This window comes from Nicotiana sylvestris, chromosome 7, assembly GCF_000393655.2.
Source record: "Nicotiana sylvestris chromosome 7, ASM39365v2, whole genome shotgun sequence".
NCBI classification, from domain to species: Eukaryota; Viridiplantae; Streptophyta; class Magnoliopsida; order Solanales; family Solanaceae; genus Nicotiana; species Nicotiana sylvestris.
Genome location: NC_091063.1, coordinates 164,128,538 through 164,142,944, shown reverse-complemented (window position 1 = coordinate 164,142,944; position 14,407 = coordinate 164,128,538). Strand labels below are relative to the sequence as shown.

Here is a 14,407-nt window from a genome sequence, read left to right as displayed (position 1 = left end):
AAATCCCAGATATGAACAAGAATTTCAACCTTGTGAATTCTTAATTTTAAAAACGATAATTTCAAGCACTAGTAATTCAGTTTTAAATTTAATATTTTTATATATCTAATAAATTTTTTAACACAAATATACTATTGTATTTAAAAAAAAACTATTGAGTTGATCGAATCCGTATCGGGACTTCTAGCTCCACCTAGGCTACATCCTTAATCCAACGACACCAAAAAAGTGTAAGTACTGTGAATGGACTTAACATTCTCAGGCACAATTTTATTTTGGTCCTGCCTTTTTTTTTTTTCTTTCCTTTTTTAGTTGTTTTAACTAGTTATTGTTATTGCTTTTCCATTTATTTTCCGTGTCTTCTGATGCTGATATTATTTTTTCTGACTTCTATTGCTGTCACTAATCTATTGTCTATTGTATATTTTTATCGTTCTTAAACCGAGGGTCTTTCGGAAACCGACTCTTTACCCGGGGACAAGGTCAACAATTCAGCATACGCTCTACTATGTTGTTCTTGAATTTAGTTGTTTGTGAGTTGAATTCGAGTCTCCCCAAGAGCAAGGTGAGAAGTTCTTGGAGGGAAGGATGCCAGAGGTCTATTTGGAAACAGTCTCTCTACCCTAGGGTAGGGGTAAGGTCTGCGTACACACTACCCTCCCCAGACCCCACTAAGTGAGATTATACTTTGTTGTTGTTGTTGTTGTAAATAGGTGGAGGGGGGAGAGGGAGTGGGGTGAAAAGAAAGAAAACCTTCAAAATTCAATATACTCTATTGCTTTTTCACTAATAAAGCATGGGTGAATCCAGGTGAGAGATTCTCTTAACAATGACTATAAATCATGTCATAAAGTAGAATAGAATACCATCTCTACTACTCTGAGTAGAAATAGACAGCCCAAGACCCTTTGTTATCTTCTCCCACAGTACACAGTTTACACACACACACACACACTCCATTTTTTCACTAACACAAACTTCATATTTCTCCACAATGCAGCTAACTCACTGACCCCAAACCACTAAAACAACCAAACTAGAGTTATATATTGTAGAAAAAATGCTACAGAAAAGCTGCATTGTGATTTTCTTGATTTTCACTTCATTTTTTCAGTTTGGTTTGGGTATGTTTATGAATCTTACTCTTCCTGGTCAGCATCCTGATCCTGAAGCTGTTGCTCTTGAAGTTAATAGGTATTATATTTACCATTTTTTAAGCTTCAACTCCTTTTTTTATGTCTTTCTCTTTTGCTCTACTTGCTCTTGTATTTTTTGTTTGTTCTGTTTTCCACATTAATTCCACAATGTAGGACTCCCCCATTCTTGAACTTTTGTTAATAGTACCACATTTTATTCTTTTTCACTTTTATCAAGAATATGGTATTACAAAAAAAAATTCCCTCTTACATTTAAGAAAAAAAAAAGCAGTCTGATGCACGAAGTATCCCACGTATATGTAGGGTCCAGAAAAGGGCCGCACCCCAAGTGGTTGTAATGTCTAATACAAGTATCAATAGCTGATTCCATAATTTGAACCCGTAAATTATAGGTCACACGAAAATAACTTTATTATTGGCTCACCTCTTTAAAATAATGAGCTATTTTTTCTTTGATTAAATGGAGTTTGATTTCTCTTTAGAAATTGAGTTTCTCTTTTACATTGCTTTTCCTTCTTTTTGTAAAATCTTATTTTCATTTTATTTTTAAGAGGGCAGAGAGTTTTGGCACTTCCTGATTCTTATTGGCTTTGTGAGCTTTAATTAATTTTTTAAGAGTACTTGATGAGTTGATTTAGGTAAATATGTGTATTTATTGGTTTCTTATTTTCTCTTTTTCTGCTTTTTTCTTGTCTGAGTATCTAGTTGTAGGCCCTCTGATAGCTTTAATTTGTGGATTTCCTTTTAACAATAGAATCCATTTGCCTCTCTCTCTCTCTTTTTTTGTTTTGCAACTGTTGTGTGACCTATAGGATCTTTTACCATGTTTAGTACAAGCATAGAGTGGGAAACAATTTCTGCATTTTTACAGTATTGTCCATATAGCTTTAATGTCGTCCAACCCTATATTATTTATTCAATCTCTTTTCATTAGAATTTATAATATTTTTACATTATTAATATATTTTAAAATATTATAGCATGTCTACGTTCCATTAGCCCGCTGCTAAAAAAATGACCTCTTTCTGTATTTAGAAATAATTTAACTTTAATCTTCTTATTTCATCCTTAATGAGACGGTTTATAGCTACATAAATGCCTATGTCTTGTTTTAAGCCATAATTTCAAAATTCATCTTTTCTTAAACTTAATGACTAGTCAAATTGACTTACATAAATTAGGAAAAAGAGTAACATGTTGTAACATTAACACTATTTGTGGCTAGAAATTAAACTTTTTTCATTAATGTATTGCAGAAAAGTGAATGTATCACTCTCACTACTCCAATCAAGAAGAAAAATGTTGTCCTACTCCTCGAGTGATCAATCTTGCCAAACAGGCAACCCTATCGATGATTGTTGGAGATGTGACCATAATTGGCAACTAAATCGCCAAAGACTAGCCGATTGTGCCATAGGTTTTGGCCAATACGCCCTAGGTGGGAAAGGTGGTCGTTACTATGTTGTCACCTCGTCCTCGGACCCCGACCCGGTTAACCCGCCACCTGGCACTCTCCGATACGGCGTCATTCAAGAAGAACCATTATGGATAGTCTTTGCAGCCAGCATGGAAATCAAACTCTCACAAGAACTCATTTTCAACTCGTATAAAACCCTAGATGGTCGTGGAGTTAACGTTCATATTACAGGTGGAGGGTGCGTAACGTTACAATATATCTCAAATGTTATTATTCATAATATTCATATACATCATTGTTATGAATCTGGTGAAACTAATATAAGATCTAGTCCTACACATTTTGGTTGGAGAACAAAATCAGATGGAGATGGAATTTCTATATTTGGATCAAGAGATATTTGGATTGACCATTGTTCATTATCAAATTGTAAAGATGGTTTAATTGATGTAGTAATGGGGTCCACTGGTATTACAATATCAAATAATCATTTTTCACATCATAATGAGGTAATGTTATTAGGTCATAGTGATGATTATTTGCCAGATTCAGGAATGCAAGTGACAATTTCTTTTAATCATTTTGGGAAGAAATTAATTCAGAGAATGCCAAGGTGTAGAAGAGGTTATATTCATGTTGTGAATAATGATTTCACAAGATGGGAAATGTATGCAATTGGAGGAAGTGGTAATCCTACTATCAACAGTCAAGGAAATCGTTATATTGCACCTTTCAACCCTTTTGCTAAAGAGGTAAGTGCTCTTTTTCTATTCTTTTCCCTTTAAAATTGAAAAACTCTGTAGTCTAATTTTTTTTATATCCAAATTTTTTACCATAATTATAAAAAATATTACACGAAACAGCAAAAAGAAAATATCATACTCGTCCCGGGAGGGATCCGATGTATAATTTGCAGGTTCATTTGAATTCACTAGTTTTGGCTCAAATTTTGTATTTTTGTCAAAAAAATTCACTAACAGCTTGTTTCGTCGTGCTTCTAAAATTAATATTTAGTTAATCTTATAAAAACTACTTCTAATTATATTTTTCTCAAAAATATTTTTTCCAGAAAAGTGCTTGTAGGAAAAAAACTATTTTCAGCTTCTTTTTCTATAATATTGGCCAAACATCTTGACTTTAGAAAAAACACTTTTGGTAAAAAAGAATACGGCTAGACGGCCTATTAGTAAGTACAAAAATAATTTTGAGCCTAGCAAATTAAATTTGTTAGCTATAAAATTTCGAATTTCAATCCATAAAGTTCGAATTTGGATTCATGCTCAAAAATCCAGACATTGGGGGTGATTGCATATCCAAGTCTCAAAATCGAGACTTTTGCGTAAGGATGAATAATTACTTATTCCTTTGCTGCAACCCTTATTCGTATTATCTCGATGCGACGTAGGATAAAGAACATCTACTCTTTTAACTAAGATAATTAATTATTTATATGTCATTTGTTTATAATATTTACTAATTTAGAGGTCAAGTTGCATTGGATGCTCATTTAAGATGTTTTTGGTGGGACATAGGTAACAAAAAGAGTGGAGACAGGAGAAGAAAAATGGAGGAATTGGAATTGGAGAAGTGAAGGGGATATAATGGCAAATGGAGCATACTTTGTGGCCTCAGGTGAAGGAGTTGAAGTTAAATATGAAAAAGCTTATAGTGTGGAGCCCAAATCTGCTGATTTTCTTGACCAAATTACAATGAATGCTGGTGTTCTTATTCACAGGTCCTTTTACTTTCCTTCTTTTTCACTTTCCCCCCCTACACTTTTTCTTTTTCTCTCTCTTCATTTTTCCCCTCCTTTTGTCCTTTATTTTAGTAGAGTAATCAATACTTTAATTAGCCCCTCTTAGACTTTGTCTATGGTAATTAATAACTAGTAATTATTTGGGCTACTTACTTTCTTAGAAACACAAGAATTATGTCTTAAGAAAATGTGTCTCAACCTGATTTTTCAAGAATAGCTTTGCTCTTTGCTTAAAGGATGATATTGTATTTACTTCTAATTTAGTAGACACTGTAGGCGTTTGAACATAAAAATTTATAATTTTTGAAAAAAATTATTTTAGTATTTAGAGTTAAGCTGAAAAATATTATTTGAGATTGCATTTCACTTAAAAAAATGTTGCCGCTTGTGAGTGGAGAAAAAGTTTTTCTCAAAATTTTGAAAAAGTGTTCAAAATTACTTTTTTGATTTTTGAAAAACTCATTTTTGAATTTTTTTAAAAAATTGCAAAACTACAAACACATTTTTGATTTTTTAAGAAAAAGGGAAAAAAATTTATGGACAAATGAGGCCATAGATTACTAATGAAATCAAAAAAAGAAGTCTTGCAGCAACAGTAAACTTATCTCAGTGTTGGCCTATAGGTCACTGTCGTGGAAACAACTATTAATACTTGTATTAGAGTGGATTGTCAACATCCGGCTCATCCCAAAACCCTGCGAAAATGCGGATGCTTTGTGCACTGCACTGCCCTAGATGTGACTCTAGATTTATTGTTGTTGTTATAATTTAGCTAAATAAGCTCAAATTGATAACACGGGCATGATTCTTGACTTTGAATTGAGTATGTTGTGAGTTATACACTAATAGAAAAACTGAATGACAATGAGCAGGGGAAGCAACAGTGGTAAATGGACTGCTGCAACCAATGACACCGATGGCGCGGTGGACGGTGGCGGAGAAGATTTGGTGGCGATTTCCGGCGACCCAGACGACTATGATGGTGATGAAGAGTCTGGGAGCTCTACAATTTACACTAACTCTTTGCTATTTACTTGTCTTATGGCATTGTTAGCCTTCTTGTTCATTCATGTCAAAGTAACAACCATGCTTTTGTAGTCTAAATATTTGAGTAAGGGAAAAGAAAAAGGAAAACAAATGGTCCTTTTCTTTTTTCTCACAACTATTTAAAAAGTGGTGTTCAAGTTGTGTCAAGTACTTTTTTGTGGTGGCAGAATTGTCGCCCTGAACCATTTTAATCAAGGAAATTTACAGCATTCCCTCGCCGAATATATTTGGGCAAAGATCACTTTTAGGTTGTGGCCAGAATTATTTATATCCTATAACCGAAAATATATATAAAATTTCTATATATATTTTTCTATAATATATATATAAAATATTTTTTTGATTATTAGTGTTTTTTTTGGTTATATAGTGTTATTTTTTCAATATATTTGGCAAGTGTCAACTCTCGATGTTGCTTAGGATAAAGGCCTTTTGGGCCCAAAGGAGGAAAAAGAAAAGATCTTTTACATAAATAGCCTGAGTATGTTTATTGTTTACTTTTTTATAGACATACATACATTATACTAGGGGTGTTAATGGTTTGGTTCGGCCGGTTATTTTATAAAATTTGTACTATATCAATTTTTCGATTATTCTATTATGTATAACCAAAATTAGACTTTTCGAAACCGTCCCATCATGTCGGTTTCTCTTCGGTATCGGTATGGTTCGGTTAATTTTCGGTATTCTTTTAATATCTTATAAAATTCACCAGTAGAATTGCAATAACATATGTTCTTTTATAGGATTTATCAAAACTTCTAGACATTTTTACTGTTTAAAGGGTGATGAATTAAAAAAAAAGATGGCTAAAGTATAGATCCATCAATTATTCTACAACAATGTAAAAGAAATCAAACAAATGCAAAGAAAATATTAATCACACGAGTTGAAAGATATATCAAGCTGGGACTCAAGAATAAAGTCTATAGAAGATTAAATATTCAAAAAGATAAATCTAAATTATATGAAAGGAAACATATTTAATATATTGTAGTTTGCTACTCATAATCGCTAGAATACGTTGTGTCTTGCTAATAAAAATACTTGAAATAACTTAGTTTAAGTAGAAATAGCATAATAGGTTTTAGGAATTAGTATTTTGAGTTTAATTACTTGTTGGCTTGTAATAGTTTTCATAATTCAAAGGTTCAAAGAAAATTTAATGCATTATTATTTTTAACTTACTAAATAAATATATTTTTTACATGTAAAATTTATTCGGTACGGTTCGGTATTTTTTCGGTTCCCTAATTATCGGTGTGGTTATAGATTTATATAAAAATCTATGGTTTCTTAAAAAGAAACTTAAAAATCGATTCGCTGCAGTACGGTTCGGTCGGTTTAGTCGGTTTTCAAATATCCAATGACACCCCTACATTATACATACTTTTTTCATATATATGTATTATATAGGATTTACATATATTTTACATTCGCATGCTATTTTCAGTTCAAGCAATTTAATGGGCGGCTATATAGGTTAATTCTAAAAAATCCAAAAGAGAAGAAAATTACCGGATATGAATAAGATCGATAATTTATTCATTTAATTTTAGTCTTAAACTGGGTCTAACTCGAACCAAGTCATGAAAATGATGGTGTCAACTTAGGTTATACTAATTGCTACCCCAAAAGAGAGTTTGTTAAGGAAATGAAAGAATTTTTTTGAACATATACAATGGAATATAATTCTTTATCCAGACAAGTATTGCACAGTTGCATTTATTAAATGTTGCTTAATATGAATTTTAACACTTTCCATAACCTTGTCGTGTCACAAGATATGGATATCCATCTCCATTTTCATTTTAATAATCATTTGAGCAGCTAGTTTGTGATTCCGTTTTGTTTTTCCATGAAAGCTCGAGATCATCTTTATATATGCTCAAATATGTGATATATTATTTAAAAAGTGCTTAGTATGAGACAAAATGAACTTAAAATAGATAAAGTTCTTCTCTCTAGTTGGTCATATTCCATTAACATCTAATTCGTCTATGACCAAAGACTTCATCCAATTGTTTGTCTAGCAGCATGGTGCATAAAATATTTTGTATTCACAGAGGATTCGGGAAAAGACTGGACCTCAAGGATTGTGATGTTGACGGAGCTACCTTAATACAAGTATCAGTGACTACTTTTACGGCTCGAACCCTTAACCTATAGATCACTCGAAGACAATTTACCGTTGCTCCAAGTTCCCTTTCATTTTATTTTATGTAGCCTACATAAATGTTGAAAATCTACTTGCATGGGAAGAGGAAGTAAATACTGCACTTACTGACACATTATTTTTTTAAATATTGTATGAGTTTTTTAATAACGAATTTATTAAGAGAAGTTGTTTAAGTATTGTATGAACATCAGAAGAACAAATTTTATTCTCGATAAATTAGAAAAAAACCCAAATTAATAACTTTAAGACACTAAAGATTCATCATGATCATTATTCTCAGGGACGTAGGCATCTTATCTCAAATATTAATTGATACTGCTTACAAAAATTTCTACGTACGCCATCGATCATAATTATCATGTTTAAATTCCTAATAAAGATTCAAGGTTTTCAAAGTTAAGAAAATGAGAATTATCTACACTTCCTTGCTAAAGACCAAAATAATAATAAAATTAAGTAACAAGGAAACAACACAAAAGATAGAAAAAGGGTTCACGTAACACTCTGCGGTAGTAGTAATAGCAAACTAGCTAGTACTCCATATGTTCATTATATGACACTTACCCCCTAGAGAGTTGAATAGAAATTTCTTTAGATACAACATAAATATATTGTAATTTGTAGTACTTGTATGTACTTTCTTGCATTCAATCACTTTAAAAAGTGTTGGAAAAAATAGCGAAAATAGCACGGCCAGTTTTCGGGCTGGTAATTGAAAAATAGCCACTATTTTGTTAAAATACGGAAAGTTCCAGTATAATATGCTTGATTATAGAGCTCTTGCGTATAAACTTCCAGCATATTATATTGGAATTCCAGCACACGGAAAGTTCCAGCATAATATGCGGTATTATGGAAGTCCTATATATAAACTTCCAGCATATTATGTTGGAGCTCCAACATATTATGAAATTCCAGCACATTATTCTGGAATCTCATATGTAAAAATTTTGAACTCCAACATATTATACCAGAATGTTTCCGGATTTTTAAGATTATTTTTGTTCTGATATTATTTTTATATGAAAAAGTGGCTAAATTTCGATTACTTTTAAAACTACGGCTATTTTTCAATTACCAGTTGTAAATATGGCTATTTCTGATCCCCCCCCTCCCCAAAAAAAAAAAATCCCTTTTAGGCCTAGTACCTTCATGAAACTTTTACCTCCTATAGCAAAGGTTAACACCTTATTTATTTTAAATAAATATCATTTAAAAAAAATTATATTCTATAGATTTTATAGCAAAATATTTAATTTTGGTTACCTCTAGTCCTAAGCCACTACATACGCTAATCAGTTACACTATTTTCTTTCTCTCTCTACTTTGATATATCCCATTCTCTTCCCCCATCCCATTAAAATTTTCGATCTCCTCCTCCTTCCACCGGATTTGTGCAAAGCCCACTTCAGAAATTGCTCCGGCTCCCCGCACCCGGTTGAGAGAAACCAGTTCAGAAGCCTCTTTGTCTAAAGTTTCTAATCCTAAAATCTCTCTTCTTTAAGCTTTGATTTTGATAGTCACAGTATATGGGGCTTATCCTGCTATTCACCGCAAGTTTCCTAAGATTTTATTGCAATTTAGTGGTTTTAGAAATTTGAAGCCTGTGGTGTGATTGGCCTTTGAGAGTTTTGGTGGGTTACATCTTTGGTTTTGGTTGGATTCTTGAATCAAGACAAGAATAATAGATTTAGACTTTTTCTATGTTTTGGATTCTTTTGGGACCTTCGTTTGTGGTGGTAGTTTCAGCAAATACAGCGATGTCCTTATCAAAGTCAAACAGAGTGTATAAAATCTTCAAATACATCGAGATACATTCAAATTGCTTATGGAATCATGGTCGGAATCTGATGGGTCGTCGGAAAATTGTCGACTAAAATAGGTCGTTTGAAATTTGGGGTTGAGCAATTTGAAGATTCTGTTACCTTTTTTTTAAGAGCATTTCAATGTATCTCGCTGTATTTCTATGTATTTCATTGTATTCACTATCTTTTTTTTCATTGTAATACAATGTATCTCGTTGTATTCCATATGTTTCATTGTATTCAGTGTCTTTTTTTCTCATTGTATTTCAATGTATCCCTCTGTATTCTATCTATTTCATTGTATTTTGTGGTTGAGAATCTTTTTTATAACTGAAAAATACAAAATTTGTGTGTTATAATTGTGTTTGTTGAGTTATATTAGGAGTCTATTATGTTAATTGATTCACTTTCCGTTTTAAAAACAGTGTAATCCCCTATTTCACGGCGTGAATACAGTCGAATACAATAATCTATCCAGCTGTAATCCCATGTTTCACTCCATGAATACAGTCGAATACTCTCGAATACAACAACTGATTAGCTGGACTTCCCTGATTCACGCCTATTTTTGCTACTGTGTTCATGAATACAATAGCTTAAATACATCAAATACATTTTATAACCACAAAAAGGTATCTATATTCCGTAATATAGCAAATGGTATCTATAGATGACTAATTACTACTAAAAGATAGTGCTTTATGAAAATTTATCTACATTGATAGGAGTGCTAATTAATTAGTCGGCCCATTAGGCCTAACCCTAAATCGTGCGGTCTATATAAACCCCACTATGAATATTAATGAGAATTTTTCATAAAGAACCATCTTTTAGGTCTAATTAGCCATTTATAGATACTCTTTGCTATATTACGTGTTATAGATACATTTTATGTTTTTATACAATGTATTTCATGTATTTAAGATGTTGTATTCATTAATACAACAAAAAATTGGCGTAAAAACGGGAATTCCAGCTAAGTCTGATATGTATTTAACTGTATTTAAGCGGCATTAACGTGAAATACAGTAACGTATCTGTGCAAAATCTGAAAGGTTAAACTGGTTAAAAACGGAAGGAAATCAAATCACATGATATTCTCCTAAATTAACTCAACGAACTAAAACTAGTACACATTAATCTGTATTCTGCTCAAAGACAACATCTCAGAAACGTGAATACAACGAAAAAACAGAGCAACATCTAATCGAACTTCTTCTATTCTCTTTTCCTTTTTTTTCGATTGATACAAATTATATACACAATAAGGCATTCATCCTCTATACATATGGCAAGTTTAACAGTTTTGTTGCGTCATTCTGGCAAGTGGAACGATGAGGGCAATTATATCGATTTTTCAATTAAGGGAATACTGATAAAGGAGTATGTCTCCTTTAATGATCTGGTTGCTTCAATTTTTAATCAACTGGGTATGGATTTGAGCTCAAAGACCATTAAAATACAATACAAAGTAGAAGGAATTTTCACGCCAATAGAAATACACAATGATATGAGTTACACAGTGTATGTAGAATTGAAAAAAGAGAACAGAGAATTTGGGATGTATCCTTTATGCATAACAACTATCGAAAAAGATCTTATATCCGGAGGTAGTTTAAATCAAGGCGACATTGTGCAAATAGACGAAGGAATTCAAATGTACGATTTCGATACAGATGATACACTGACCATAGATTTTGTCAATTCAGGAGAAGCGATTAGAGTGTTCGAACTCCACAAGGATTTGATAATTTCAAAAACTAATCAAAAAGAGGTTGTGGCTGGACAAGTTTATAAGGATAAGGATACATTGAAAGAGGTGATGGAGAATTATGCTATAGCTCAAAGGTTTCAATTCCGGGTTGATAGGTCTAATGCTATCAGGTTTGCATGTATTTAAATTTTTTTTCCGTTGTATTTTCGATTATTGGTTCGAGCTGTAAGTTTAACGTCGTTGTATTTATGCGTATTTGTGTATTTCCTCTAGATGATCACAGATGAAGTAAACATATGTTTGTTTAGGGCACTTAAATACATGTATTCATATGTATTTTACTGGTATAAATACACAACAGTGGCTCTAATTATTTTCTTATTATGTCTACTGTGGTATTAAGTGTATGCATATACAAACAAGTGTATTCAGTTGTATTCATTGTATTCAAACACATATAACTATAATGGAATTCAGTAGTATAAAAATTTATATATATAGATGTCAGGATGTATCTATGTCATATTGTATTTGGCTGTATATGAGCTGCATTTTTTGTAAACACTTATGATAATCAAATGTAAAATAATTAATTCTTTGCAGCTATGCATTATTATGTATTTCAGAAGATTGTGAATGGAGGTTTAAGGCTTCAAGCATTAACAAATCAGAACAATTCAAAGTGAGAGAATTCAATGATAACCATACATGTCCGCTGAAGGACAAGGTGTATGAGCAGAGGCAGGCTAGTAACAGCCTTATAGGTGGTATGATAAGGCCTAAGCTTACAAACCATAAGAGGAAATACACTCCAAGGGATATTATTGATGATGTGAAATCAGATTTAGGTGTATATGTTAGCTACATGTTGGCGTGGAGGGCTAAAAAAAAGGCAATGAACTTTCTGAGAGGTGAACCGGCTGATTCATACAAAAAATTACCAGGATACTTATATACAATGGATATGACATATCCAGGTTCCCACATAAGAATGGTAAAATCGCCAAAAAATGAATTCATGTACGTGTATATATCCTTGTATGCCTTTATAAGGGGGTTTGATCATTGTAGACCCATTGTTGTTGTGGATGGAAGTCACCAAAAATCTTACTACAACGAGACATTCGTTTTGGCAAGCACGTTGGATGGTGCAGGTGAGCATCTGAATTATAATACAATCTGTTAATATTTTTAAATATTGAAATACATATTTTAAAAATAATTATATTCAATTTTATTTACAGGTCATATATTGCCACTAACATATGGTGTTATTGATTCAGAGAACGATGTTGCTTGGACGTGGTTCTTTGAGCAATTCAAGATAGCATACTGTGAAAGGGAAAACATGTGCATTGTTTCAGATAGAAATGAGAGTATCATTAAATCTGTATCGAGAGTGTATCCAAATGTACCGTATTTTGCTTGTATATGGCATCTATGGAACAACGTATATAAGAAATTCAAAAAGAGCCATGCCAAGTTGAGCGAGATATACTTCTCGATGGCAAAAGCATGTACACAAGCTGAATTTGACAGTCTGATGGAGAAGGTGGAGAAGGTAGATATTAGGGTGAAAGAATACTTAGAGTTTAGCTGGTTACGAAAAGTGGACTAGGTTGTATGCACCTGTTAACACGGGATGGACAATGCCGTCAAATATTGCTGAGTCAATCAATGCCGCACTAGTTTCAGCAAGGGAATTGCCAATATATGACTTCCTCGAAGAAGTTAGGAAGATGTTTGGACGTTGGAATTGTAGTAAACGTAAAGAAGCTACACAGACATACACGACGCTTGGAAAAAAATACCAGGAGATGCTGACTTTGAATGAGGCAATGTCTACACGTATGACTGTAAGTTATATTTTAATGTCATTGTTGTATATAGCTTAATTGTTACTGAATTAATGGCATGAATACAACTGAATACAATGATTTTTTAAGTACAACTACCATTAATACATATGAATACAACTATATTCAAACTCATAAAAGATATATTTTTCCGTAGATCTGATATGAATACAACTGAATATAACTAAAAACATGCTGTAAAAACTATTGGAATACATCAGAATATAACTAACAAAGCTGTATTATATGTAATTTTAATATATATTGTCAATACATATGATTCTAATGCTTTTGTTAGCATCCTGTTGCCTAAAGTACAACAGAATTCTGATAAGTTCTGCACTAATTACAGTTGATATTCTGCTGGTCTAAATATTTGATGTATTCATCTATATGCAAAATTTTCAGTTGTATGTAACTTATTAATTCAGCATTATACATTTGGTAATTCAGATATATGTGCTCAAAACTTATATTTCTATTTTTAAATGTAGGTGGTACCATCAACTGAATACTTACATACGGTTAATGATGGTGGGAGGAATTACACAGTCTGCATGTTAGAGAGAAAATGTGTTTGTGGGAGGTTCCAAGTTGATGAATTGCCATGCCCACATGCTTGGGTTGTATTGAAGAGCAAGTTTCTAATGCCAGAAGAATATTGCTCTAACTATTACAAATCAAATACAATTGTAATGACATACGATTTGCTAATGTACCCGCTACCAAGCAGAAATGACTGGAATATACCAGAACATGTTGCAGAGGAGGTTGTACTACCACCTAAATGGAAAAGACCTCCTGGAAGGCCAAAGAAGAAGCGCGATAAAACTTTAAGTGAATTGCTGCAGCTGAAAAATCAACATTCATGTAGCATATGTGGGCAGGGAGGACATAACAATGGAACGTGTAGAAATGCTCCACGTAATAAATAGTTAACACTCTGACATGTATTGGTGCTTCAACGATTTGTCAATACTTATGATAACATTGTCAAGTAATAAATTCTCATTGTCAAGTAATATATTCTGAAATGACTTTCGTGAATAGTTTCTGAATACATATAGTTGAAGTATTTTTATACAGATAAATACATATGCACTATACAGTTGAGTATAACTGAGTATAGATGAATACTAAAAAATACAACTGGATACAGCTGAAGTATTTTTATGAATAATATAGTTGAGTAGCAGTGAATGTAAATGAATACACCAAAATACAACTGAATACAGCTGAATAATACACTTAAATTCAACTAAATACTGCTGAATAAAATAAGCTGAATACAACTGAGTACATCTGAATACAACTGATTACGTACAACCTGTTTAATACATCTGAAATTGTGTTCTTTAATATGTGTTATCTGAACTTGAAAGATACATCTAAATGGATGCTGCTGAATACAACTGAATACAACTGAATTTGACAGTTAAATACAACTGAATCTAGGAAAAAATACATCTGAATTCT

General features: G+C 32.4%; 3 protein-coding genes across 3 annotated transcripts; all 3 read left to right on the top strand.

Annotated features, from left to right (window-relative positions):
• Positions 1-804: 804 nt before the first annotated feature.
• Positions 805-5,601, top strand: LOC104223125 (probable pectate lyase 12). The gene is made up of 4 exons (XM_009774491.2): positions 805-1,194; positions 2,414-3,326; positions 4,107-4,309; positions 5,203-5,601. The coding sequence occupies exons 1-4, from the start codon at positions 1,061-1,063 to the stop codon at positions 5,426-5,428; spliced, it is 1,476 nt and encodes a 491-aa protein (XP_009772793.1). The 5' UTR covers positions 805-1,060; the 3' UTR covers positions 5,429-5,601.
• A 5,048-nt stretch (positions 5,602-10,649) lies between these two features.
• LOC104223126 (uncharacterized) lies at positions 10,650-12,693 on the top strand. The gene is made up of 3 exons (XM_009774492.2): positions 10,650-11,245; positions 11,679-12,229; positions 12,320-12,693. The coding sequence occupies exons 1-3, from the start codon at positions 10,650-10,652 to the stop codon at positions 12,691-12,693; spliced, it is 1,521 nt and encodes a 506-aa protein (XP_009772794.2).
• Positions 12,694-12,724: 31 nt separating this feature from the next.
• LOC138874071 (uncharacterized) lies at positions 12,725-13,866 on the top strand. The gene is made up of 2 exons (XM_070152575.1): positions 12,725-12,931; positions 13,426-13,866. The coding sequence occupies exons 1-2, from the start codon at positions 12,725-12,727 to the stop codon at positions 13,864-13,866; spliced, it is 648 nt and encodes a 215-aa protein (XP_070008676.1).
• The last annotated feature ends 541 nt before the right edge of the window (positions 13,867-14,407 follow it).

What these genes read in the sequence shown, in the direction of transcription:
- LOC104223125 (XM_009774491.2), top strand. Translation starts at nt 1,061, where the DNA reads ATGCTACAGAAAAGCTGCATTGTGATTTTCTTGATTTTCACTTCATTT. An exon ending in GTTGCTCTTGAAGTTAATAG is followed by an intron (nt 1,195 to 2,413) that starts GTATTATATTTA and finishes AATGTATTGCAG; the next exon opens with AAAAGTGAATGTATCACTCT. An exon ending in TCAACCCTTTTGCTAAAGAG is followed by an intron (nt 3,327 to 4,106) that starts GTAAGTGCTCTT and finishes GGTGGGACATAG; the next exon opens with GTAACAAAAAGAGTGGAGAC.
- LOC104223126 (XM_009774492.2), top strand. Translation starts at nt 10,650, where the DNA reads ATGGCAAGTTTAACAGTTTTGTTGCGTCATTCTGGCAAGTGGAACGAT. An exon ending in GATAGGTCTAATGCTATCAG is followed by an intron (nt 11,246 to 11,678) that starts GTTTGCATGTAT and finishes AATTCTTTGCAG; the next exon opens with CTATGCATTATTATGTATTT. An exon ending in AAGCACGTTGGATGGTGCAG is followed by an intron (nt 12,230 to 12,319) that starts GTGAGCATCTGA and finishes TTTTATTTACAG; the next exon opens with GTCATATATTGCCACTAACA.
- LOC138874071 (XM_070152575.1), top strand. Translation starts at nt 12,725, where the DNA reads ATGCCGTCAAATATTGCTGAGTCAATCAATGCCGCACTAGTTTCAGCA. An exon ending in CAATGTCTACACGTATGACT is followed by an intron (nt 12,932 to 13,425) that starts GTAAGTTATATT and finishes TTTTAAATGTAG; the next exon opens with GTGGTACCATCAACTGAATA.